Consider the following 26941-nt stretch of genomic DNA (forward strand, 5'->3'; position numbering starts at 1 on the left):
TCTGAAAATACAGAAAATTAAAGCAAGAAAAAAAAAAAAGAATCCTAACAGAATAAATAAGGAAACTCAATTCATCATTGTTTACAGTAATGAAATGAAATAAGTACACTGCAGTGATTATTCTGCATTCTCCCTATCAGCTGCATTTGCCCACAGAAATTTGCACATTGGAACTCTTGTGAAAATGAATGAAAACAACTGTAAAAACTAGTAAAATGCACATTTAAGTGGAGGAGTTAGCCACTGGATTCTTTTAAAAAAGATGCAGATACAGGAGACAGAATTATTACTTCAAAAACATTTTACCCTGCCATCTTTTGGCATTATTACTCTCAATGTTATATTGATGTTTTAATAATCAAAAGTACATAAACATAAACCTTGAACATTTGCAATATCAATGTATTAAAATGTAAAAAAAAAAAAATCACATTTATACAGCAAGTGCTTAACCTGAACCTGCTAAAAGATGTACAGGGTTTAAGCTGTACTGAGGCTAATACTGGGCACAGCTGAAATTGCAGTGGTAAGGTATTGGTCAAGGAAGGTTGCAAGTGTGTCGACGTGTGTGTGTGTGTGTGTGTGTGATTGGGTGAGAGTGTGTTTGTGTTCGTGAATTTGTGAATGTGTGTGCATGCATGCGTACGTTTGTGGGAGTGACTGTGGATGTGAGCATGTGCGTGTGTGTATGTGTGTGAGTGCATGAGTATGTGTGTGCCCGGGTTGTGTGTTTGTATAGGTAAGAGAATGTGTGTGTGTGTGCGTGTGCACACATGTATGTGTGTGTGCATGTGTGAGAGGATGATTGAGTGCATGAGTATGTGTGTGTGTGCTGTGTGTGTGTGCACACAAGTGCATGTGTGTAGGGGTAAGAGAAAGTGTGTGTGTGCGTTTGTGTGAATGTGTGACTGTGTATTTGAGTGTGTGTGCGTGCAAGAGAATGAGTGTCCGTATGTAGGTGTGTGTGAGTGACTGAGTGTGAGAGAGTGTGTGTGCGTAGGTGTGTGAGTACGTGTGCATGAGTAAACATGAGTGTGTGTATTTGTGAGTGCGTGTACATGACTGAGAGAGAAAGGGTGTGTGTGAGAGTATGTGTGTGTGTAACTGGGTGTGCGAGAGTGTGTGTAGGTGTGTGAGTGCGAGTGTGGGTCTAGGTGCATATGAGTGTATGTATATATATGTGTGAGTGCGTTTGTGTGTGGGTCTAGGTGCATATGAGTGTGTGTATATATATACGTGAGTGTGTGATTGAGTGTGCGTGTGTGTGTATGTGTATGCATGTGTGTGTGCATGTGTGTGTGCGCGCATGTGTGTGTGTCTCTACTCCAGTTAGCAGAGGGACACTGAGGAGTGTGTGTGTTGACACATGTTTGTGCACGCATGTATGTGTGTGTGTGTATATGAGTGTGTGCATATATATGTGTGTGTGTGTGTGCATGCATTCATGTGTGTATGCGCACGTGTGTGTGTGTATGCGTGTGTGTGTGCATGTGTGTGTGTGCGCATGTGTGTGTGTCTCTACTCCAGTTAGCAGAGGGACACTGAGGAGTGTGTGTGTTGACACGTGTTTGTGTCTCTGCACGCATGTATGTGTGTGTGTGTGAGTGCATGAGTTTGTGTGTGTGTGTGCGCGTGCGTTTGTGTGAATGTGTGTGGATGTGAGTGTGTGTGTGAGAGAGAGGGTGTGTGTGTGAGTGACTGAGTATGAGAGAGAGAGAGTGTGTGTGTGTGCATACGGTTATGAGCGTGTGTACGTATGCATGCATGTGTGTGTGCGCGTGAGAGTGCACTGGTGAATGTGTATGTTTGTGTGTGCGAGAGTGTACATTAGTGTGTGTGTGTGCATGGGTAAGAGAATGTGTGTGTTTATACATGTGTGTGCATGCGTATGGGAATGTGAATGTGTGTGTTGACATGTGTTTGTGTCTCTGCACGCATGTATGTATGTGTGCGTGAGTGCATGAGTTTGTGTGTGTGTGCGTGCGTTTGTGTGAATGTGTGTGTAAGTGTGTGAGTATGTGTGCATGAGTGTACATCAGCGTGTGTATTTGTGAGTGCGTGTGCATGACTGAGAGAGAAAGGGTGTGTGTGAGAGTATGTGTGTGTGTGTGGATGTGTGTGTGTATGTGTATATGAGTGTGTGTGGTGTGTGTGTGTGTGTGAGTGGGTATGTGAATGTGGTGTGTGTGTGTGTACGTGATAGTGTGCGTATGCATGTTTGCACGTGCATGTTTGTGTGTGCGCGCATGTGTGTGCATGTTTGTGTGTGTGCACGTACGTGTGTGCATGTTTGTGTGTGTGCATGTGTGTGTGTGTGTGTGTGTGTGTGTGTCTCTACTCCAGTTAGCAGAGGGACACTGAGGATCTCCACACATTAAATCCAGCACAGAGGGGTCTGTGGTGAGTGAAGTGTGTGTGGAATGTGTGCAGGAGGGTCAGTGTGTCAGAGTCAGAGACGCTGTAGAAGGACAGAGTGCCGGCCAGATGGTCCACACACACTCCTACCCTGCGCACACACACTCCTCTACCAGCACCATCACACACTCCTGCTCTGCGGTAGGGGGGGAGGGCAGGTATGTCTGTTTGGTTCTCATTGTGCCAGACAGAATAACCGAGTTTATCAGAGTAACTGGGTTTAAAGCAGCTCAGACTCCAGGAGTTTTTATTCCCCCCAAATACACTGTCAGAACCCTCTCCTTTCCTGCTGATTCCTTTATATGTCACTGCTATACAAACCCCTCCCTCCCCCTCAGACAGACTGAACTCAGCCTCCCAGTAACAGCGCTCACACACACTCTCTCTGCACACAACCTGGGTCCAGCACTCAAATCTCTCTGGATGATCAGGATATGGCTCCCATCTCCGCAGTGTGTGTGTCACCTTCCTGTTCCCCTCAGACAGAGACAGCTCTCTGCACGCTGTGTTTGGATCCAGCGTGAACTGACAGCCATCTGCACACCAGAGACATTAATGAGATTAATTATCATTATTAATATTCACCTCATTATGTGTGTGAGAGAGAGAGAGCTGTGATAGAACCTGTGTGTGTGTTTGTGTACTTGTGTGTTTCTGTTTGTGTGTTTATGTGTGTAAGAGAGAAATCTCTCTCTCACACACGCACACACACACACACACACACACAGAGCAGTGTATGTATCTATGGAAAGTGTTCTGTGTCGATACACGCTCACATTTCCTGGGTCCTGGTTTGGTCCTGTTCTCTCCTCCATGGTCCACACTGTAAGAACAGCAGAACAGAATTTTGAATTTTAACCATCCTTTATTTCCACTCTCAACACACCAGTGACATCACATAAATAAAAACAAAGACACAATTAAACACAAAACCAAGATCATATGAAAAACACAAATCTGTCACAAAGGAAACTTATTCCATTCCCTCACCCTATTCCATGTGCAAAAATATCTCCCCTCCCTCTACTGAACATAAAACACCCTTATAACACACACACTCTGAAACCCACTCAGGTTCTCCATTGCTTTGTAATACTGAAACTCCACCATCACTGTGTCCCTGATCAAACCCCCAACTACAACAACCACATCTTATTTACTACAGTGATCCCCTGCAGCACCCTCCACAGGAGATCCCAAACCCTCTTGAGTAACGCTGGTGAACAGTGCCCTCCATGCCCCCCCCCCCCCCCCCCCCAACTCCTTTTGTGTGTATGTATGTGTGTGTGAGGCGCAGTGTGGAAAATCTTCTTAAAGCAATGTGAGTGTGTGTGTGTGGGTGTGTGTGAGGTGCAGTGTGGAAACTCTCTGTACTTACAGCAGTGTGAGTGTGTCCAATATAGCAACAGACAGCGCTCTCACTCCTGAGTCTCCTGGGTGATTGTATCTCAGGTCCAGCTCTCTCAGGTGTGAGGGGTTTGAACACAGAGCTGAAGCCAGAGAATCACAACCTCTCTGTGTGACTCCACAGCCTGACAGCCTGCAGAGAGAAGGACACACACACCTTACAAACATTAATATAAACTAACAGGACTGTGTGTGTCAAACACATAGCAGTGTTACACACCTTACATACATTAATATAAACTAACAGGGCTGTGTGTCAAACACATATACGCCCACTTGACCACTGCCTTGCACCCCCTGCCATCCGGGTAAAGGGTTAAATCGTGTCTCTACCACAGAGCTTCTCCACCCTAGCTGTCCAGTGGTGGAACAAACTCCCTGTTCCTCTACGAACCTCTCCCTCACTACCCATCTTCCGCCGTGGTCTGAAGATGCATCTCTTCAGACTATACCTGGACTAACTATCACCACTCTGTAGATCACTTCTATCACTTAAATCCCCCTATTTCTACACATGTACCTCCTGTGCCACTCATGTTACATGTACCTCCATCCAGCACTTATTGTACCTTGTATCATTAGCCGCGTTTCCACCGCAGGAACTATACCCCGGAACTAGGAACCTTTTGAGGAACTCAGTGCGTTTCCACCGCAGGAACTAGGGTCTAAATTTAGTTCTGGGGGCTTTGTTTTACCCCCCAAAACGTTCCTGCTCGGGGGGTAGTACTTTCCGAAAGTACAGGAACCTTTTGGGTGGAGCTTGCAGCGCTGAACATTTCTGATTGGTCGAGTACTCGTAGCATTTGTGTTGTATTTATTTTCCGCCATTACCCGCCATGTTTGAAAATATGCAGCGGCAAACCAATTTATTTTCATAATAACAAATCAAACTTGTATGTTATGCGGCGCAGTAGCCTACTTTTGGTTATAGCCTGTCAACGTCTTGGAATTATAACGTGTGCTCTTCTGTTCTTTTCTTGCTTTAGTATTCGTTTTATAAAATGCTAAGCATTCGTGCTGGGACAGCATATTACGTAGGCTACCAAAACATTCAAACGGATTAATTCGGTTGCTGAATATTTTCTTCCGGATTTTCTTTGTTAGCCCGTTGTAATTGACTCAAAACGTTTGATACAGTTATGTGAGGTATGTGGTAGTTCTGCATAATTAACATTGGTGATACAGTACAAGCAAACTGGAAATCACCTTCCGCACTTTTTATCCGGGTAAAATAACAGGTTAATTCTAGTAATCTTCCCTTTAGCTTTTTCAGACTGCCGTAATTTTACTCAATTTTACTGCCATTTTTCAATTCCACGAAAAGACCAGGAAGACTATGGACTTATTTATGGTGCATGGTTCGCATCTGGAGGGCACACTTCGCTGCTCGGCTAGCAGTAACTTCGAAGGAAAGCAAACGGTGGCTGTACCACTACTAATTTGTTTGAGAGGATATATGAAAATCAATAAATACAAAAGTAACCATATATAGTCATTGTTGGTAACCCGTTGTATATAAGTGGAATAAACCCCTCCGGGCTGTCCCGGTTATTAGAAAATAATGTAGGCTACTTCGGTGGTAGTATGGGGTTACAGAAGAAATCATATGACAGATGGACCGACGACAACGTCAGTGGGCTAATTTGCCTAATCTTCGCGGTACTTTAGACACCGGTGGAAACGCAGACAACCATTGGCTGAAGGAACCTTTTAGTTCCTGGTAAAGTAGTTCCTGGGACTGAAAGTTCCGGGTAATTTTGGTGGAAACGCGGCTATTGTCTAGATGTTGCTTGTAATGCCTCCTAGTTTGACTTAGCCTAGGTTAGGTCAGAGTAATGTTCACTGTGTGAACTGGACTTAATGTGTTCATGGCTATGAATAACTGCAAAATATTGTACCTTATCGGACCTGTGTTTTGTAGTTGTTCCAATTACCTTTTGTATGCACTTATTGTACATCACTTTGGATAAAAGCGTCTGGCAAATAAATGTAATGTAACATAATATAAACTAACAGGGCTGTGTGTGTTAAACTAAAATAACATGAATGTGGAATGAGTCATTATCAATCACATTTGAGTTTACACCCCACTACAGTTCAGTACACAGGACTAATTCATTTCCTTCATTCATTTGTGTAGTTGAATTCTACCAAGATGAAGAACAGGAACATGCTGTTTCAGTTCTGTGGAGTGTTAAACATTGACATCAGTGTTGTATTTAGTCACATTGTAGCCCTAATTTATTCAAGGGGTTTGTGTTTGTACTCACCCCAATCTATGCAGTTTACAGTGTGGGTCCTCCAGTCCAGCAGAGAGCGCTCTCACTCCTGAATCCTGCAGCTCATTGTCTCTGAGCTCCAGATCTCTCAGCCCTGAGTGAGGAGAACGCAGGACTGAGGCCAGAACATCACAGCAGCCCTCTGTGAGACTACACCAACCCAGCCTGTGGAGAGACCACACACACACAAACACGCACGCACGCACACAAACACACGCACAAATTCTTTGTGACATTGTTCACCTTGACAGTTGATACATATGTACCTATGCATTCCTGAGATGTACACACAAAAACAGGGAGGGGGGTGTGTAAATTAAGTTCATAAAGTATTCTGACTAATCCACAATAGTCTAAGGCAATTACTGGGCTCTAATAACCCTTTCCATGTGATGAACTTATCTGATTTGCAAACATATTAATTTAATCTGCAAACACAAAAAACAGCATTTTTGTGGTGCACTTTACCTCACCTGACATGTTCTTCACGTCATAAACATCTATACATTTCAAAGATGCTGAATATTCATCACTATGAATAGATTATTATAACTGGTAATGTACTCGTATAACCCATTAGCTAAATACATTACTGTCATCATGATAATATTTTCTTCCTAATCTTGTCACCATCAAGTTATCAAACAATTTAAGTTTAACAAAATATACAGTATGTTAGGGTTTTTGACATTAATTTAAAAATATTCAGCAAGGTGAAATGAAACCGCATTCAATACAAAATTGGGCTCTTCCTTATTTACCTCTCGCCAAAGTAACGTGACGGTAACCATGACGACGCTGTTTAAAATGTGGCCGTTAGGAGGGTCGGTTGGTTACCATGGCGATGCCAGCTCGCTCTGAGCTGTTTACTGTTACCTCAGCTAGTTCATTCTTTGAAAATACAGAACTACAGTTACATAACACAATTATTTGATAATAACTATTAACACTTTGCAAATATCATTTGTTTACCATTTACATCAAACAACACGACCCTCAAGTTGACACGTGTTGCCGTTGTTCTAAGTTCAGCTTTCGCTTTGACTCACAGGCACGAGTTAGCTAGCCAGCCAGCCCAACCTACCTTAACGTTACTTCATGACCCAACCTAGCTAGCTGAGCCAGTGAGGAACTAAGCAGCTAACTGTCACAGACAACTTAAATATATACACCAGTATATAAAATAACATGAAGGTTTTGTCTAACCAGTCATGATATTATTGGTCAGACCTACAGACCTTTCAGAAACACCACAATCCTGCAGCACACACAGGCGTGTGATGAAGGAGTAATACTCCCCTTCATCAAAAGGTCAGTGTGTGAAAGAGAGTGGGGTAAATGTATGGTTTTCATTAGAGTTCATAGCAGGTAGTGAATAATGGAGATGGGTGTAGACTTCAATGTTTGACAGACCTGAAACATTTTACTATGCAGGTGGTCATCTTTTACCATGTCAATCAGACATTCAGCATCCAGTCATCACCTGTGACCTGATACTACAGACTCCACTGAAACCTTACATTCTGCTCAGGAACCACAAACCTGGCAACCCTCAAAAGGGTTTATCCTGCTTTTATTTGCTTGTTGTGATAGAGGAGTAAGATATATATGTGAAAAGAAAGAATGCTGATGGACAGAGGAGTAAACTGAGAGAAAGAGCATTTTAATATTTCACTGAATAGAACCATAATCACAAATTCTATTTAGTTAAGATCACACAGTACACACTACCACTCACCCCAGTCTCTGTAGTTTATAGTTTGGAGTCATTAGTCCAACACAGAGCAGCTCCACTCCTGAATCTCCCAGGTTATTGTAGCTGAGGTCCAGATCTCTCAGGGGTGAGTTTGATGACTGGAAAGCTGAGGCCACAATATTACAGCACTTCTGTGTGAGTTTACAGTTGTTCAGTCTGCAAAGAAGAGTAAATATATTATAGTATTATTATATTAGGTATACATGAAGCATGTATCTAATGTGGGAAATGTGCCAATGATAGTGTTCAGCGATGAAGAGTGAAATTGAGGATTTTAAGGTTGATGATGCTCTAAGGAAGATGTCTGTGCTACACTCTCCAGCTGCAGTATTTTGGACCTAAAAATTAAACATCCTGCTGGACTGAACTCTGACTGTTCTACAGATGTAATTCTGACCCAAATGTCCCCTTTTCTTGTACTGTAAGTTATCTGAATTGGGGCAAAGGGCTCATCTACCTTTTCTATGATCTTTTCTCTGGGCTTAACCCTCCCATCCCATATTAGACGTGCAGCTGCCATCTTTCAGAGTGGACAGTGAGTTAGTTTTCAGTGCTGTAGGATGTTTGGCCACCACCAAAAGTAAAGATGTAAAAGGCAACACACATTTTCCAGAGTGGACAGTGACTTTGATTATTTCCTTTTGGTTTTCTGTGACAAACTTCCCACAGCACTGCAAGCTAACACACAGCTAAAGGCAGATTCACTGTAACAGGAAGTAATGCACATGCTTATATATATGTATTGTGGTGAGGGCCTCTGGAGCCCCACCCCTCCCTGCCATCAGCCACCACTCTGCTCCACTTCACCTGTGTCTCACGGGCCAGCCTGCAGCACCATGGACAGCACCGGAGGGACAGGGCTGAGTTTCAGCACCTCCACTCCACACTCAGACCTGGACAGCGCTGGAGGGACAGGGCTGAGTTTCAGCACCTCCACTCCACACTCAGGCCTGGACAGTGCCAGAGGGACAGGGCTGAGTTTCAGCACCTCCACTCCGCACTCAGACCTGGACCTGAGATACAGTCAGGCCACCGGCAGCATACCAGTGCTTTTTCCACACCACTTTCCCCTTTGCCTGAGTAGCTGCTGGCCCTATATAGGCCTCATGGTCTCACTCCAGGGGTGTGCTGGCTTTCCCCTCACTGATCGACTAACAGAATCTCTGATTCTCGTTTTTTTTTTTTTTGTGGCAGACTCGGACGTGCCCCTCCTCGTGGCCTGAATTTTGGATCCACCTGCACTTCCCTAGCGCTTTTGCTTCCCCCAACATTTGAGTAGCCTGATCTCTCTCTTTGAGTAGTCTTTCACCTCGTCTTTCGTGTTTCACTTTTCCCGTCTTCATTCATTGTGATACCGCTGTCACAATAAAAGTCCTCAACAGGCATGTTGCCAGCACTGTCTGCCTCGTCTGTGCCTCATTCCCGTAACATACAGTATGGATGTGATACAAGTTTATTAAAGGATATGAAAGATATGGAATTGAAGGTATCTGTAAGTGGGTGGAAAATCACAACCTGTACCTGTACAACATGCCATATAAATGATCTGCAAATGTAGCACACAATGCAAATCATGCAAACTATGCAGACTACACAGACGTAAAAAAACAGTCCTTAGAAGGACCATCACTGTAAACCCTTGCAGGAGGACATGCAACACATACAGGAGTGATATATTCAATCATTAGGGCACACCAGTAGTACAATGCCCCTTATTTACTGTCAGTATAATTACCATGCAGCACCCCTGTCCCTGTAGGGTGGGGGGGCGGGGGGGGGTCTCCTGGGGATGGCGGTAGGTACTAGAGTCTTGTTCAGGTTAGACTCTATTTTGTCAAATGTGAACTAGTGTGGATTGTGGGAGATGTTCTCTGGATAGCATTTAAGGGAAGCTCAAACAATTTACTTCATTATCCAAAGTCCTTTCTTAAAAAGCATTTTGGTATGCATCACAATTTCTTTTTGTTCCGTTTCTTTATCTTACAATCTCTTCAGATGCATGTCCTTTCCTCTCTTATAGCATAGTGTCCAGTTCATCTTGCATGTCTAGTAAATAAAATGATTGCCTCTTAACACTGTTAAAGCTTTCTATTCATGGTTATTGCCAACTCTCATATTTTGTCATATGATAAAGTGCTCTTTCTCTTACAGCGCATCCAAAGTACGTGGCTTACTTATACACTGACTGAAGTGTGCATCTCTGCTAGGACCAATCACTGCATTGGTGCCATAAATAAACTTCTCTTTTGTCATCTTGTGTTTGAAAGCCAACTCTAGGGAACGACATCCGGTCCAGACCTCCATAGAAGCATCCAGTTGCACCAAGTGTGGCTCTGACAGACAGTAGCGTGTCCAATGCGAAAGGAGGCTACCGCCCTCCTGGAAGAGCACACAGGTCACTGCAGCGCTACGATAGCCAAGGGCTACAGACTCCAGTACAGAGTGAAACCCCCATTTCAACAGTCATTTACTCTCAAACACAAGAGAGCGCTCCCATGTTTAAGAGGAATAAATTCCTTCCTTCTTACAAAAAGGTGGAAATACGTGTGGTTCCCAGAGATCGAACCCAACATAGTTTTTATTTTCATTATTTCCAGCTCCCAAAGAAGGACGGTTCTCAACTTCCTTTCTTGGATCTCAGTGTTAAACAAACATTTGATGCAATATCATTTCAAAATGTTAACATACAGCACTCTTTCATGTTCAATATGTCAGAATGACTGGAAACTTTTGTGCAATTCTTTTAATCAATCGTCGGCACCCAATAATTGATTAATAATGATTAACTGATTAGAGTAAAATCTACTCCGTGGCCTATAAAAAGAATGACTTAAAATATGCTTAGCTTAATACTTAAGCATTTTTGTTAAGGAATATGCGCATATCTACGTGCTTCGGGGTCAGTCTGGTGTGCAGTCTGCTGAAGGTGAGACCAGCAGCTGAGAAGACGCGCTCAGATGGCACTGATGTTCCAGGAATGGACCAATAACGTTTCACTAACGCTGCCAGTCAAGGGAACCGTGACTCTCTAATTTCACATTTTAGAAACGTCTCTTTAATTTGAAATCTAATCACCAACATTAGGGTATACATTGAAATGGTTTATTGAAAATTAACTGTTTAATCTGTAGAAATTCATTAATCAACATTGTTATTAAGAATGAACACTTAACTGATTAACATAACATCCCAGTTTCACATCAGTAAATCTGAAAGATGCCTTCTTCCACGTAGGCATTTATCCCCCTCACACAAAATTCCTCCGCTTCGCCCATCGCGGTGTTTGCTACAAATACACAGTTCCACCCTTCGGCCTTTCCCTGAGTCCACGGGTGTTCTGTATTTGTGTAGAGGTGGGTCTGGCTCCACTGAGACTAATGAGGATCAGAATACTGACTTATACAGACAATTGGCTGATTATTGCCAATTCAAAACCCAGAGTTGTGCAGGACACTCAGTGAGTTCTGACACATCTGTTGTCTCTTGGTTTCAGAGTAAACCTCCCCAAGAGCAATCTTGTCAGGGTTCTGTGTCCTCCCCCCTCGTTATTCCTGGTTGGGCCGCCAGATGGCGGCACCCCTGCTTTGTGTCCGGTTAATTGTTTTATTGTTTCCCATTATTCCATTATTAGTTACTGATTGTCTCGTGTTCCCTTCCCTCTCTGTGGCCTGATTGTTCATTGTGCCCTCCTGTGTCTCGTCTGCGTCGCTTCTATTTAAGTTTCCCTCTTCCCTCACTCAGGCGCTGGATTCTTTTGGTTCTGTTACCTGTGTGCATGTTTGTGGCTTTATTACCTGTTTGCGGTTTTGATACCTGTGTGCGTGTTTGTTGCCCGTCGCCTGTTACCTGTTGCTTGCCTGCCTGTTGCCTGTTCCCTGCCTGCTCTGTTTCCCACGTTTTGGGTTTTGGTATTTTTGTTTTCTCGTGTTTTTTGAGGTTTTCTTTGTGTTTTTCATAACCGCCCTGCGAGGCATTCTGTTCCCTTTGTTCCCCGTTCCTCGTATTAAAGTCTTTTGTTTTCCCCATTTTGGAGTTTTGTGTTTTTGGCACTCTGCATTTGGGTCCATTCCTGCATTTGGGTCTGTAAGGCTGTTTGAGCTTATAAATTAGATTCAAATTGTTGTCTCTCCAGACAGCATTGATGCTTGCACTAGCCTCAGATAAGTGAGTCAGTGACCTCCATGCGCTCTCAGTGCAACTCTTGTGCACAATATTCTCCCCTAAGATGGATACGGGTTTTCCTAAGCCCAATCCAGCCTTTATGCCTAAAAGCTTCCCAGCTTTCACATGTGTGGTGTTGGAGCTTGCCGCTTTTCACCCACCACCTTTCTCCTCTGAAGAGCAGCACAGGCTGCATATGCTGTGTCCTGTGTGTGTTCTCCACACGTTTATGGCAAAGACTAAGGCTTTTAGAAAGAGTGACCAGCTCTTAGTCACCTGGGCCCCTGCCTGCAAAGGAAAAGTATCTCTAAGCAGCGGCTGACCCATTGGCTTGTGGAAGCTCTTATTATGGCATATAATTCAAAGAGGATAACACCCCCCTTGGGCCTGAGGGCTCATTCAATGAGGGGCATGGCTGCATAGTGGGCCCTATTCATGGGGTCTCCTTACAGGATATTTATTCAGCCGCAGGCTGGGTTTCTCCAGATACTGTTGCTAGGTTCCACTGCCTGAGGCCGGTAGCCCACTCAGTTCTGGGGGTGAGCTCTGTGCGAGGTGCACACATCTCCCCTCATCTGCTATGGGTTTCAGTACTTCACATTGTTCCTGTACCCTGGCTATAGCTTTGGGCAGTGGAATGTCTTTAGTACTGCCCTACACAAGATGTGCCAGACACCACCCTCCCCATTCACATTTACACACACCAACACACACTCTGCAACAACTTCCCACTGTTAGCGACAGATGGCCACATATAGAGTTCAATCATTGTAAGGCAATACAACACCTCCAGATCAAATGGGTGGCCCCCGGGGAGTCTGGTGCAATGTTTATTCCTTCCTGAGAATGTTCTCATTTGGCAATAATCACTGACCAGAATAGTTAAGCCCTCACTTGTCGCTGTCTTGTTCAGATTCAGACAGAGCGCTTGCTGAGGCACCGTGGTGAGCCTCCCTTTGTGCATTGTAATAAAACCTTTTCAACTGGAAAGTGGTCATCAGTGTGTTACTTCACTGGTCCCAACATGGTTCCACAAAAGGAGAAGATTCCCAACAGATTTCATTCCCAAGACCTGACAGCGTCTCAACTAACAAAACATAACATAACAACATAACATAACATAACATACGCTGAGAACAGGCCATTCAGCCCAACAATGCTTGCCAATTTTCAAACTAAATTGTACCTATTGCTCTGATTACCTACAGACTAGACCGAATCTAACACTGTATCAAGCCCAGTCTTAAAAATCCATGGAGTTTCTGCCCCTACTACATGACCTGGCAGGCCATTCCACACAGTGACTGATATTTAGCTAATTTCTATTTATGGCCCCTCGTTCTACATACAGAACTCAAGGAGTTTGTCTGTACGCTCTAGGAGATCTCCTACCTGCTGAGACCGAGACACCAAGACCACAACTTAAAAACGCTTTAAGTGGCTCCGGACAACTAGCAGCAGAAACTGGGGAGGCACTTTAAACTAGAAAAATAAGGCACTTTAAACTAACTAATATTAAGTGTTCAAATAAGAATGACCAGGTGCAGAATTAATTGGGTTAAATTAACTAACTTAACTTTTACTAAATAACAATTACTAAATAGCAGTAATTGAAGGAACCCATGTACTAGGTAATATTTTATTCATATATCTTAGGACAAAATAAAACGAAAATTCATCCAGAAGCAGATTATAATAAACTACTGCTAACATTAGCACATAACAATAAAGGCAAACTATCTAACAACAGTTATATTTTGCTCCTGGGAAAGCGAACAACCAAAAACCTGTCAGCAAGAAGGTGGCCGAATTAGCAAAATGGCTAGTTTGCTAGCTGAGTGCTTAACGGAGGAAAAAAATGGAAAATTCCCTCCCTGTCCCCTGACAGCAACAAAGATTTTCACCTTAGGAGCAAAACAATCCCAAATGAAAAAAAACTCAAATGAAATAACAAATACACACTTCAAAGTACAATACAATCCTGTAACTAACTTTTCCAAACTCCACAAGACTCCTTCCTCTCTCTCTCTACCACAAACAGGAAGTGCGTGTCAGGCTCAAGCAATCGAGCCACAGCTGTGAGCATATGGCAATCTGGGAGTTGTCCATATCTCCCGGTTGGTGGATCTCAAACACAACATAATGAAAGAGCACTTTAGGTTACTGTTGTAACCCCGGTGGAGAGATCCACCAAGACTGCCCTGCCTGCCGCTCATGTGAAGTGAATACGTTCACTGAGGAGTAGTAACACTGCAGGGTCCTATGTGTTCTTCCAGGAGGGCGGTAGCCTCCTTTAGCATTGGACACGTTACTGTCTGTCAGAGCCAGACTTGGTGCAATTGGATGCTTCTACACTAGTCATGACCGGTTGTCATTTCCCATAGGTGGATCTCTCCACTCTGTGTATCAGAGAACTGGGGTTACGACAGTAACTTAAAGTTTAGAGGTAATACCTTAACTGGGTTACTCACTGGGCATATTGTTAGTTTCACTAGCAGGATGTGCAGCTACTCTAGGGTCACTGTTAGAGTCAGTGCCCAGATGGATCTGAATGTCATTCAATAAAATATTACAGAGATCATGTCCTGGGATATTTAGATATTTAGTCTCTTCACCCAGATGGGGTAAGCCTTAATTAGTTGCTATTTTTAAATTCCTGGATTCCTATGATTGAAGGTCTTGATGTCACAGACCACTTGAACGAATGCCTGGCAGCAGTAGATAGCCTCTCCAGGGTACAATGTCTTGCCACCCATCATTTCACATGAGCACACCCCTGTTAATGTGCTTATACGCTAACTCATATTCACACGTAAACATTCAGGTTACAGGTTCTGAATATTAGTGAGGTTCTTTATTCCACCCGGTGATTAAATTCACACTCTTTACACACTTCATCACAAATTCTACTTCTTTAAAGTCACACAGTACACAGCACTACTCACCCCAGACTTTGTAGTTCACAGTTTGGACTCATCAGTCCAGCACAGAGCAGCTCCACTCCTGAATCTCCCAGGTTATTGTAGCTGAGGTCCAGATCTCTCAGGGGTGAGTTTGATGACTGGAGAGCTGAGGCCACAATATCACAGCACTTCTGTGTGAGTTTACAGTTGTTCAGTCTGCAAAGAAGAGTAAATATATTATAGTATTACTATATTAGGTATACATGAAGCATGTATCTAATATGGGAAATGTGCCAATGACAGTGTTCAGCGATGAAGAGTGAAATTGAGGATTTTAAGGTTGATGATGCTCTGAGTGTCATGGTCCTGTTTTCCTGTCTGTGTTTCCCCTGTTGGGCCGCCAGATGGCGGCACTTCTGTTTTGTGTCCTGCTCCCCCCCTGTTAATTGTATGATTGTTTCATTGTCTCGTTATCCCATCACTGTTCCCACCTGTGTCTTTTCCCCTCCTTCTGGTTTGATTGTTTTTTGAGTTCACCTGTGTCTTGTTATCCCCTCCTTTTTTGGTTTGATTGTTTTGAGTTCACCTGTGTCTTGTTACCCCTTGTCTATTTAAGTTCTCTGTTCCCTTGACTCGGGTGCTGGTTCCTTGTGTTTGTTCCCGACTAGCGTTTGTTGAGACCCATTGTACCTGCCTGCGTTTTTTACCCGTTTGTGTTTTGTTCCTGACCCGTATGTATTTTCTGGTGTTTCTTTTTATGTGTTTGCCTGTGTTCCACCTGCCTGTACCCTGCCTGCCTGCCTGTGTTCTGTTCTGTGTTTTGTTCTTAAGAATGTTTTGAGTTTGTTGTTTTGCCCTTTGTGGCCTTGCCTGTTCCCTGTTTGTGTTTGCCTTTTTTGTGTGAGTAAAATCCTTGTTAATTTTCCCTTTTTGAGTTTCGTGTTTTTTTTTCCCCCACTCTGCGCCTGGGTCCCAGCACCCGTACTGTCACACTGAGGAAGATGTCTGTGCTAAAATCTCCAACTGCAGTATTTTGGACCTAAAAATTAAACATCCTGCTGGACTGAACTCTGACAGTTCTATAGATGTAATTCTGACCCAAATGTCTCCTTTTCTTATACTGTAAGTTCTCTGAATTGGGTCAATGGGCTCATCTACCTATTCTATGATCTTTTCTCTGGGCTTAACCCTCCCATCCCATACTAGACATGCAGCTGCCATCTTTCAGAGTGGACAGCGAGTTAGTTTTCAGTGCTGTAGGATGTTTGGCCACCACCAAAAGTAAAGATGTAAAAGGCAACATACATTTTTCAGAGTGGACAGCGACTTTGCTTATTTCCTTTTGGTTATCTGTTACAAACTTCCCACAGCACTGCAAACTAACACACAGCTAAAGGCAGATTCACTGTAACAGGAAGTAATGTACATGCTCATATTTATGTATTGTGGTGTGGGCCTCTGGAGCCCCGCCCCTCCCTGCCATCAGCCACCACTCGGCTCCACTTCACCTGTGTCTCACCGGCCCAGCCTGCCGCCCCATGGACAGCACCAGAGGGACAGGGCTGAGTTTCAGCACCTCCACTCTGCACTCAGACCTGGACAGCGCCGGAGGGACAGGGCTGAGTTTCAGCACCTCCACTCCACACTCAGACCTGGACAACACCATAGGGACAGGGCTGAGTTTCAGCGCCTCCACTCCGCACTCAGACCTGGACAGCACCAGAGGGACAGGGCTGAGTTTCAGCACCTCCACTCCACACTCAGACCTGGACAGCACCAGAGGGACAGGGCTGAGTTTCAGCACCTCCACTCCACACTCAGACCTGGACCTGAGATACAGTCAGGCCACCGGCAGCATACCAGTGCTTTTTCCACACCACTTTCCCCTTTGCCTGAGTAGCTGCTGGCCCTATATAGGCCTCATGGTCTCACTCCAGGGGTGTGCTGGCTTTCCCCTCACTGAGTGACTAACATAGTCTCTGATTCTCGTTTTTGTTTTTGTTTTATTTTTGTGGCAGACTCGGACGTGCCCCTCCTTGTGGCCTGAATTTTGGACCCACCTGCACTTCCCTAGCACTTTTGCTTTCCCCAACATTTGAGTAGCCTGATCTTGTTTTTTGTTTCACTTTTCCCCTGTCTTCATTCATTGTGATACCGCTGTCACAATAAAAGTCCTCACTCAATAAATGGCTATAAAGCTGCAAAAAAATGTAATTATTTATTTTTTATTAGTTTTCTTTAGAGATTTAGAGATTCATGCACAAACGTTTTGGCATGTGGCCTTCTTCAGTATGCAGGTACAATGATTAAGACATTCCACCTTCTTATAAACAGGTAACAGCTGCCTTTCATTAGGGCTGCTGGCCAATTATTATGAGACAATTATTTATTAAGGCTGCTAAACAATCATAGTGAGACAATTAGATAAACTGGTAAATTGGTTAACAGGAGCAATCAAGGAGAATAGTAGAGGGGTGAATGTATCCACAAGTGGCCACAATAGAAGAAATCAGGCTAAGCCGTTCATAAATCCACTCGTGAGCCCAGTCACGCCCCTCAATCACAAATGCATTCAGGTTATACACTGTAAAATCGAAATCAACAAAAAAGCAGGCATAAAGGTCATACACAGAAATCTAAAGAAAAGGAATAAGGTCCAGCTCCTCATTGAGGCCCCCTGGTGACACAGATTTGAGTCTATATCCAAAAGTCCTCTCTTTGGAGTAGTTTTTTCTCAAAGTCACCTCCCCTGCGGGCTGGCGTTACCTTTTCTATACCCATACATTGAAGGTCTTCAATAGAGTGTTCCTGTTCTATAAAGTGCCTCGCCACTGGTGAGGTGATATCACATATTCTTATAGAGGATTTATGTTCCCCAAGTCGTTGTTTTAAAGCACGTGTAGTTTTACCTATATACACCTTGGGGCAGGGACACTTCAACATGTACATTACACCTTTTGTACTGCAAGTGATGCAAGATTTAATTTGATAAGATCTGGATGTTTGGGGACACACAAAATGATGTCCTTTCATCATATTACTACAAGATGCACAGCTCCTTCAAGGGAAACAACCAGTTATAAAAGCTTGTTTTTTCTCTTTAACTACGTCTGACTTTACTAGCATATTAGCCAAATTAGTTGCTCTTTTATAAGTAAATAGAGCGGGGCTCTGAAAGGCTTTATTTAAGAAAGTGTCTGAGGACAAAATATGCCAGTGCCTGTTTACGATAGATCTAATTTTGTTAGAACAGTCATTGTAAGTCAGAACATAGTTAACAGAGAATGTCTTTTTTTGCTTACTCTGTGTTTTATTTAGCAGGTCATTTCTATTGAGACCTTTGACCTTTTGTTTAGTGTCATTAAGCCATACTTCAGAGTATCCTCTTGAGCGAAAACGCTCAATGAGGAGCTCCGATTGTTTGTCGTATTCTTCTTCAGTGTCACAGATACGGCGAAGCCTATGCAACTGACTCACAGGTAACCCTTTCTTTAATGGTAATGAGTGATAACTGTCAGCTGACAAAATTGTATGTCAGTGGGCTTTCTATATACCATAGTACTAAGGGTATTGCCTTATTTAGTGACCAAGACATCTAAGAAGTGAATAGCTTCTGGGCTCTTCTCAACTGAAAAGGAAATAGATGGTAGTTCTGAATTAATGTAATTAACAAATTCCATCAGCTTCATTTCTGAATCATTCCATATCATAAAACAATCATCAATATACCATGTCCAGTATTTAATAGAACTTATGTAAGGATTGTTCTCATAAATAATCAAGTTCAAATTTTCCCATGAACAGATTAGCATAGTTGGGGGCTAATGGAGTCCCCATGGCAGTGCCATGTGTTTGCAAGTAGTAATCTTTATCAAAGAGAAAATAATTGAGTGAGACTGATAATAAACTCAGTAGGCACACTACCTTCATGATTGGAAAGAAAGAATCTCAGAGCCTCCAGGCTGGTATTCGTAGGTGTAAGAGGGAAATTAAACTGGGACCCAGAAAAGGCTGACATTTGAACGAGCCAGCATGCTGGGACGCAGCGTGTACTTCAAAGGACCCGAGAGCCTTGTGGTAAAACAATAAGTCACTCGGACTTCCTCTGAATGGGCAGGCCATTTGGCTCTCTGGAATGTTACCACCTGGACACAACCAAGATAAGGGGAACTAGTCTCTTTGTCTGTGGTTGTGGGTGTGGGTGTTTTGGGGTCGTAAAGGGTGAAGCGACCGGCACCTGGTGGGGGCACTACACGGGACAGTACCACACTGCCCACATATGGACCCCTCTGACATTACACTTTGTATTTCTTTTCTGGATCTGGACTATAAACCATCTGTATATCTTATTTACAAATCCCGGAAAACCTTACAAACCATGCACATGTGTTCATTGTATTATTGTATTATGCCTTATGTAATAATAACATGGATTGCGTGTACAATGGTTAAACAGAAGGGTATTTTCATGACAACTGCACCATAATATTACATCCAATTGACATGTTTAGTATGGACATATTCAGGAAAATTATAGCTATTGAATGAAATATGTTTCATACCAAAGAGAAGTTAATAAAACATAGTTTCAATAACTCAGGAAAAAACTAACACAATGGAATGTCCTCTCTGGTAATCATCTCCTTTTCCCCATTTCCCCACCAATTGTTTTAACAACCTCCTCCAAATGGTGGGGGCCGGAATTAGAGATTTATGATTCGGACAGGTTAATTTATGGCAATGCCGCCTAGACCAAACGCGGGATTTGGCTTAAAAGGAAGGGAGACAAAGCAATCGAGGAAGATCGTAATCGACTTCCCACCGTGCACATACTATGTGCGCTGTGTGTAGACAGACAAGGAAGATCGTAACCGACTTCCCACAGTGCACCTACTATGGGTTCTGTGTAGATAGCCAAGGAAGATCGCAATCGACTTCCCGCACTGCGCATACTCTGTGTTCTGTGTGTAGCTAAACAGGCTGGGTAAGAACTCTTTTACTCTGTATTTATGTTTTTAACCTTTATAATTGATTTTGGAAATTGAAGATAATAACCTACCTGCCTGTTCAATAAATTCTTATTTTTAACTTGCGTGGTCTTCATGACTCTAATCCATTTTATCTTCTTTTCAGCCGAAATTCCGTTTAAATACTCAGGGGGGCAATTCTGACGGGGACCTCCTGATCAGGGGTCTAGTACAGTAAACGTCTTTAGTGGGGTCTTCAAGTTAGATAGGTGACCACGATCTGCCTGTTAAGGGATTGGTGGTATTGGTTCTGGTGTTTTGGCTTAAGAGAACCCATGGGCGTAGTACGCCGGTTCTTGTCAAATTCGCCTGAAGGAGCCCGATAGATACGCACCGTCCTGGGCTCATAACTGTCGATGCACTATCCATGTAAGCCAGGCATGGAAGGCATGTATTATGGTGGTCAGCCTCCTACCCTCTGGATTCCTCGCCGAACTGAGATTTAACAATAATGCTAAAGCCCGGGAGCATTTATTGAGGAATGATGGCACAAGATAGAGTCGAGTGTAATCACTCCCAAGTTCCACGTATAGTTAAAGCCAAATTTTAAATTATCATGTAAAATGGAGTCAGATTATCACGAGGGTAAAACCTAGTAACTGTTACGCTTTCTTGCTGTGGTCATTGATATATTTGATGTGTTGTTCCGCGCATTTGTGAATATTCTGATGCTCCCATTGGAATATTGACAGTCCGGCGACAGATCGGATATATCTCTGATGACAGCATAGCCCCGTTTACGAACGGAGAGTAACCCGAATTCTACTGATCCGTTTTAGGCCAGTTTTAAGCGGGATATGAAGCAGCGCCTTCATATCTAACCCGTGGCAACGGAACCAGTGCATTCTTAATTATAATTGTGCCCTGTTCTTACGAACAGAGGAAAAATAACTAACATCTCGGTTTTGAATCACACCAGCCAAGGGAGAACACGCGATACCTTCCCCTCCAGCTACAAACCCTCATTGGTCTAGCTGTGAGGTGTTTACATAGGTATGGAGGTGTATAGAGAACCAACATATAATGTAACTAAAAAGTCACCTCCATCTACGTTTGACAATGCTTGTAAATCCCTTAAAAAATCTGTGGTGTCTTTCAAGTATGATGGTAATAGCTTAACTATGGGGTAAATATGAAAGTCCACAAACCGATAAATGTTCTCAGTAAGGGAGCCAATGCCTGATACTATAGGCCACAAAGGAGGATCTTCAAGGGATTTATGAATCATAGGCAATGCATATAGTACAGGTATGGTAGGGTGATTCACAGAGAGATATATAAATTACAAGATTGCTCTTGTTAACCAATTTACCAATTTCTCTATTGTCTCACTATGATTGTCTAGCAGCCTTAATAAATAATTGTCTCATAATAATTGGCCAGCAGCCCTAATGAAAGGCAGCTGTTACCTGTTTATAAGAAGGTGGAATGTCTTAATCATTGTACCTGCACACTGAAGAAGGCAACATGCCGAAACGTTTGTGCATGAATCTGCATTAAAGAAAACTAATAACAAATAAATAATTACATTTTTTTGAAGCTTTGTAGCCATTTTATTGAGTGCGAACCAATTTCTTTTCAATTGATGATATTTCTGTCATGTTCCGGTGTTCCTGTCTGCGTTTTCCCTGTTGGGCCGCCAGATGGCGGCACTTCTGTTTTGTGTCCTGTTCCCCCCTGTTAATTGTATTATTATTTGTCTCGTTATTCCATCATTGTTCCCACCTGTGTCTTGTTATCCCCTCCTTTTTTGGTTTGATTGTTTTTTGAGTTCACCTGTGTCTTGTTACCCCTTGTCTATTTTAGTTCTCTGTTCCCTTGACTCGGGTGCTGGTTCCTTGTGTTTGTTTCCGAGGTCTGTTTGAAAACCGTATGTACCTGCCTGTGTTTGTTCCCGACATCTGTTTGTTTCAACCTTATCTACCTGCCTGTGTTTTGTTTGACCTTTCCTTGTGCTCTGCCTTCCCGTGTTCTGCCCTGTCCGTGTTCTGCTCTGCCCGTGTTTGTGAGTTCCTCTTGTTTTCTGTTATTTCGAATTTTTATGAGTTTGTGTTTTTGCCCATTGTGGCCTTGTTTGTTCCCTGTTTGATTGCCTGTTGTTAGTAAAGTCTTTGTTAATTTTCCCTTTTGAGTTTGTCTTTTGTTCCTCTGCGTTTGGGTCCCCCCTACCCGTACCGTGACAATTTCTTTGGTTTCTACGCATCAAACAAATTAAAATGGGTGAGCGCGGTGATTTCTCTTGTTATGAACAATAAAAGTCCTCTACAGGCATGTTGCCAGCACTGTCTGCCTCGTCTGTGCCTCGTTCCCGTAACATACAGTATGGATGTGATAAAAGTTTATTAAAGGAGATGAAAGATATGGAATTGAAGGTATCTGTAAGTGGGTGGAAAATCACAACCTGTACCTGTACAACATGCCATATAAATGCTCTGCCCGTTTGCAAATGTTGCACACAATGCAAATCATGCAAACTATGCAGACTACACGGAAATATAAAACAGTCCTTAGAAGGACCATCTCTGTAAACCCTTGCAGGAGGAGTATGCAACACACAGGAATTATAGCTTCAATCATTAGGGCACACAAGTAGTACAATACCCCTTATTTAATGTCAGGATAATTACCATGCAGTGCCAACAAACCCTGTAGAGGGGGGGGTTGGTCTGTTGGGGATGGTGGTAGGTACTAGAGTTTTGGTCAGGTCAGACTCTATTTTGTCAAATGTAAACTAGTGTGGATTGTGGGAGATGTTCTCTGGATAGCATTTAAGGGAAGCTCAAACAATTTACTTCATTATCCAAAGTCCTTTCATAAAAAGCATTTTTGGTATGCATCACAATTTCTTTGTGTTCCTTTTCTTTATCTTACAATCTCTTCAGGTGCATGTCCATTTCTCTCCTATAGCATAGTGTCCAGTCCATCTTGCCATGTCTTGTAAATAAAATGATTGAATCTTAACACTGTTAAAGCTTTCTATTCATGGCTATTGGCAACTCTCATATTGTGTCATAAAGTGCTCTTTCTCTTACAGCACATATAAAGTACATGGCTTACTTATACACTGACTGAAGTGTGCATCTCTGCTAGAACCAATCACTGCATTGGTGCCATAAATAAACTTCTCTTTCATCATCTTGTGTTTGAAAGCCAACTCTAGGGAATGACATCCGGTCCAGACCCCCATAGAAGCATCCGATTGCACCAAGTCTGGCTCTGACAGACAGTAGCATGTCCAATGCGAAAGGAGGCTACCGCCCTCCTGGAAGAGCACATAGAACACTGCAGCGCTACTATAGCCAAGGGCTACAGACTCCAGTTCAGGGTGAAACCCCCCAGTGAAATATTGGGTAGCATTGCTTTGGAATACATCTTATTTAATTTTGGTGAGGCAAGATAGCCTATATTGTTTGTAGTACCGTAACTTGGCGTCATTTTGATGTCAATACTTTTAATCGCAGGCCTTAATTTTGTCAGTCTTTTTTTGTCAGAGTTATAGATGGGGTATGTCTTGTATGTGTGAGTAACTTGGCATTTTTGTATGTTGAAAACGTGTTTTTTACGAGATCATTTGTATACAGTGATTACTGTTTGTTTATTAACTAAAATACCAATAAACAGACGTTTTTGGTAGAATATACATTCATTGGCATTCATGCAGACAAACTTCATTAGCTTATCTGATATCGACTAGCCATTAGCTCGTCAGCAGCATTGCATCTTCTGTGAAATTTACACTGTACATAGACTAATGACTGTCTACACAGCAGAGCCACTGACAACTTCAGAGTCTTTCCTCCACGCTGCGTTCCTCTGGTCAGCGTCTCTGCAGGAGGGCAGCGCAGGATTTACGAGAATTAAAGGGAGGCCTCCATTGTGGAACTATAGAATATGGAACTAAATTATGAAAAAGGGGAACAATTTACTTGACTTATTTTTAGGTCAAATCTGATTGGTTACCACAACGCGTAGTTGTGCCACCTGGGGTTTGATGTTAAACTTAGGTAATCTCTCCCACTGCTTTGCTGATGTGCCGCCACCTCTCATTTAAATGAATGGAGGCAGTGTCGCTGCCTGGCGTTACCGCGTACAGTGTGGTTTCACCGTTATGGGGTGGATTTCATCCCTCCACCTCAACCCCCTGCGCGATCTCCATCACTGTCTCACAGTATCACACAAGCGCTATGCAGCTCTGCGTCACTGGGAAAACACAGACTCTTACTGTACACTCAGGGAACCCCTCTCAGGATCATTCTCATGTGGAAAGACGTGAGGACAGATGCATTTCTCTCTGGGGGGGGGAGGGGGGAAGGGCACTCAGGAGGGTCACATGGTGAATGGGACGGGGGCAACCCAGCTGCGCTCAGCTTACATCAATTATCTGGAGCTACTAACTATATGGATAATTCTCAGATATTTTCTTCCCAGTCTAAGGGGACATCATGTGCTCGTACGCAACGATAATGACTGCGGTAGCATATGTCAGTCACCAAGGTGGCATGCGCTCCCTCCAGCTCCATGGTCTAGCCCACAGACTGTTGGTCTGGAGCAGCCGTCACTTTCTGTGGTTACGCGTGACCCATGTTCTAGGTATTCAGAACACAGGCGTGAATCTGCTGTCAGGGGAAACCCACTGTACAGGGAATGGTGTCTCCATCTCCAGATTGAGGAAATGCTATGGCAGAGATTTGGCCGTGCAGCTTTAGATCACTTCAGAGGCGTTTCCCCCCCTCGTTCTCATCTCTCCCACTCCAGCCAGAGTGAGAGCAGAGCTTCACACCTTTCCTAATCGCACGCAGGTGGCAGAAATCACCGTGGCTGGCAGAGATTATCCCTCTCCTTTATGTACAGCCATGCACGCTCCCGCTACGCACGGACCTCCTGTCTCAGGTGAACGGGGAAATACACCACCCCTGCCCTGAGCGAGTAGCTCTATGGGCTTGGCCCGTGAAAGGCATAACCTCAACACATTAGGGCTTCCCCCTCGCATGGCTGCAACCATCCAGAGCATGAGAGCGCCCTCTACCAGGACACTTTATGACAGGTGTCAGGTGTTAGAATGATGGTGTGCCTCTCGACAGTCAGTGCCTTACCAGTTCTCTGTTTCTGACGTGCTGTGCTTTTCACAGAACCTTATGGATAAAGAGAAATCCTTCCTTCCTACCATTAAGGTCTACCTGGCAGATTTCACTGCTTGTCATGTTGGTTTCAGAGACTATGCAGTGGGGCAGCACCCCCTCATTCACAGGTTCATGAAGGGGGCTCACTGTTCTCTGCCTGTTGCTAAAAAGCTTGAGATTTATCACAGGTGCTGAAGGCTCGGTCTGTAAGGCCGTTTGAGCTTATAAATTAGATTAAAATTGTTGTCTCTCCAGACAGCGTTGCTGCTCGCACTAGCCTCAGATAAGTGAGTCAGTGACCTCCATGCACTCTCAGTGCAACTCTTGTGCACAATATTCTCCCCTAAGATGGATACGGTTTTTCTTAAACCCAATCCAGCCTTTATGCCTAAAAGCTTTCCAGCTTTCACATGTGTTGGAGCTTGCTGCTTTTCCACCACCTTTCTCCTCTCAAGAGCAGCACAGGCTGCATATGCTGTGTCCTGTGTGTGTTCTCCACACGTATATGACAAAGACTAAGGCTTTTAGAAAGAGCAACCAGCTCTTAGTCACCTGGGCCCTTGCCTGCAAAGGAAAAGTATCTCTAAGCAGCAGCTGTCCCATTGGCTTGTGGAACTCTTGTTATGGCATATGATTCAAAGAGGATAACACCCCCCCTGGGGCGTCTGTATCTCCCCATAGCTGTATCTCAAACACGAGATGATGAAAGAGAACTTTAGGTTACTGTTGTAACCCCGGTGTAGAGATCCACCAAGACTGCCCTGCTTGACACACATGAAGTGAATATGAAGAGTTGTAGCACTGCAGTGTCCCATATGTTCTTCCAGGAGGGTAGTAGTCTCCTGTAGCACTGAATGCGCTACTGGCTGTCAGAACCATACTTGGTGAAATTGGATTACCGGATGTCGTTTCCCATACGTGGATCTCACTACTCTGTCTTTTGGAGAACCGGGGTAGCGACAGTAACTTAAAGTTTTGGGGTAACACCCTTACTGAGGTACTCACTGGGCATATTGTTGGATTCACTAACAGGATATGCAGCTCTTCATGGATAGCTGCTAGGGTCAGTCAAATGTTATTTAATAGAATAATACAGAAGTCATGCCTTGTGATATTTATATAGTCTCGCTACCCAAATGGGGTAAATCTTAATTAGGTTAATCCCAGGGATAGTTGTTGGTTTTAGATTCCTGGATGAGCAGGACATTTACCTCCCAGGATTGAAGATCTTAATGTCAGAGAACACTTAGATGAATGACTGGCAGCAGTAGCTAGTCTCTCTCTCCAGGACACAGGTTCAAGCTGCCCATCATTTCATAGCACACCCCAGTCAATAATCTTATATGCAAACTCTCATTCACACAAACATTTAGGATACAGGCTCTGAAAATGAATGGAGTCAGGAAATCAGTCTTCCCTGATTCAAACCCTTAGATTTCCATAATCAGTAATTATATTTAGTTAATGTCACACAGTACACAGCACTACTCACCCCAGTCTCTGCAGTTTACAGTTTGGACTCATCAGTCCAGCACAGAGCAGCTCCACTCCTGAATCTCCCAGGTTATTGTAGCCGAGGTCCAGATCTCTCAGGGGTGAGTTTGATGACTGGAGAGCTGAGGCCACAATATCACAGGACTTCTCTGTCAGGTTACAGCTGTTTAGTCTGCAAATAAGAGTTTATACATTCAAGTAATGAAGAATTATTGGCACTCTTCATTAAAATGAGTTGTATAAAAGAAACATTTAAACAAAATTATTTTAATTTTCTGCTCAAACATTTGTAGAAACTGCTTACTTTCACTTCAATAAAACATAATTCTTATAAAAAACTTACGAAAATAGTATTTTTCTCAAAAACATAGGGGTGAAA

The 26941-nt window shown here is 43.4% G+C and overlaps 1 protein-coding gene across 1 annotated transcript; it reads right to left on the reverse strand.

Annotated features, from left to right (window-relative positions):
• Positions 1-349: 349 nt before the first annotated feature.
• Positions 350-26734, reverse strand: LOC135246946 (ribonuclease inhibitor-like; the record flags this gene model as incomplete). The annotated part of the gene is made up of 7 exons (XM_064320222.1): positions 350-2951; positions 3192-3238; positions 3794-3955; positions 6093-6266; positions 7840-8013; positions 14964-15137; positions 26561-26734. Coding segments are annotated over 7 exons (1513 nt in total), but the record flags the coding sequence as incomplete, so codon positions are not given.
• Positions 26735-26941: the final 207 nt, after the last annotated feature.

The sequence above is a fragment of the Anguilla rostrata genome, unplaced genomic scaffold (genome assembly GCF_018555375.3).
Source record: "Anguilla rostrata isolate EN2019 unplaced genomic scaffold, ASM1855537v3 scaf0990, whole genome shotgun sequence".
Taxonomy (NCBI): domain Eukaryota; kingdom Metazoa; phylum Chordata; class Actinopteri; order Anguilliformes; family Anguillidae; genus Anguilla; species Anguilla rostrata.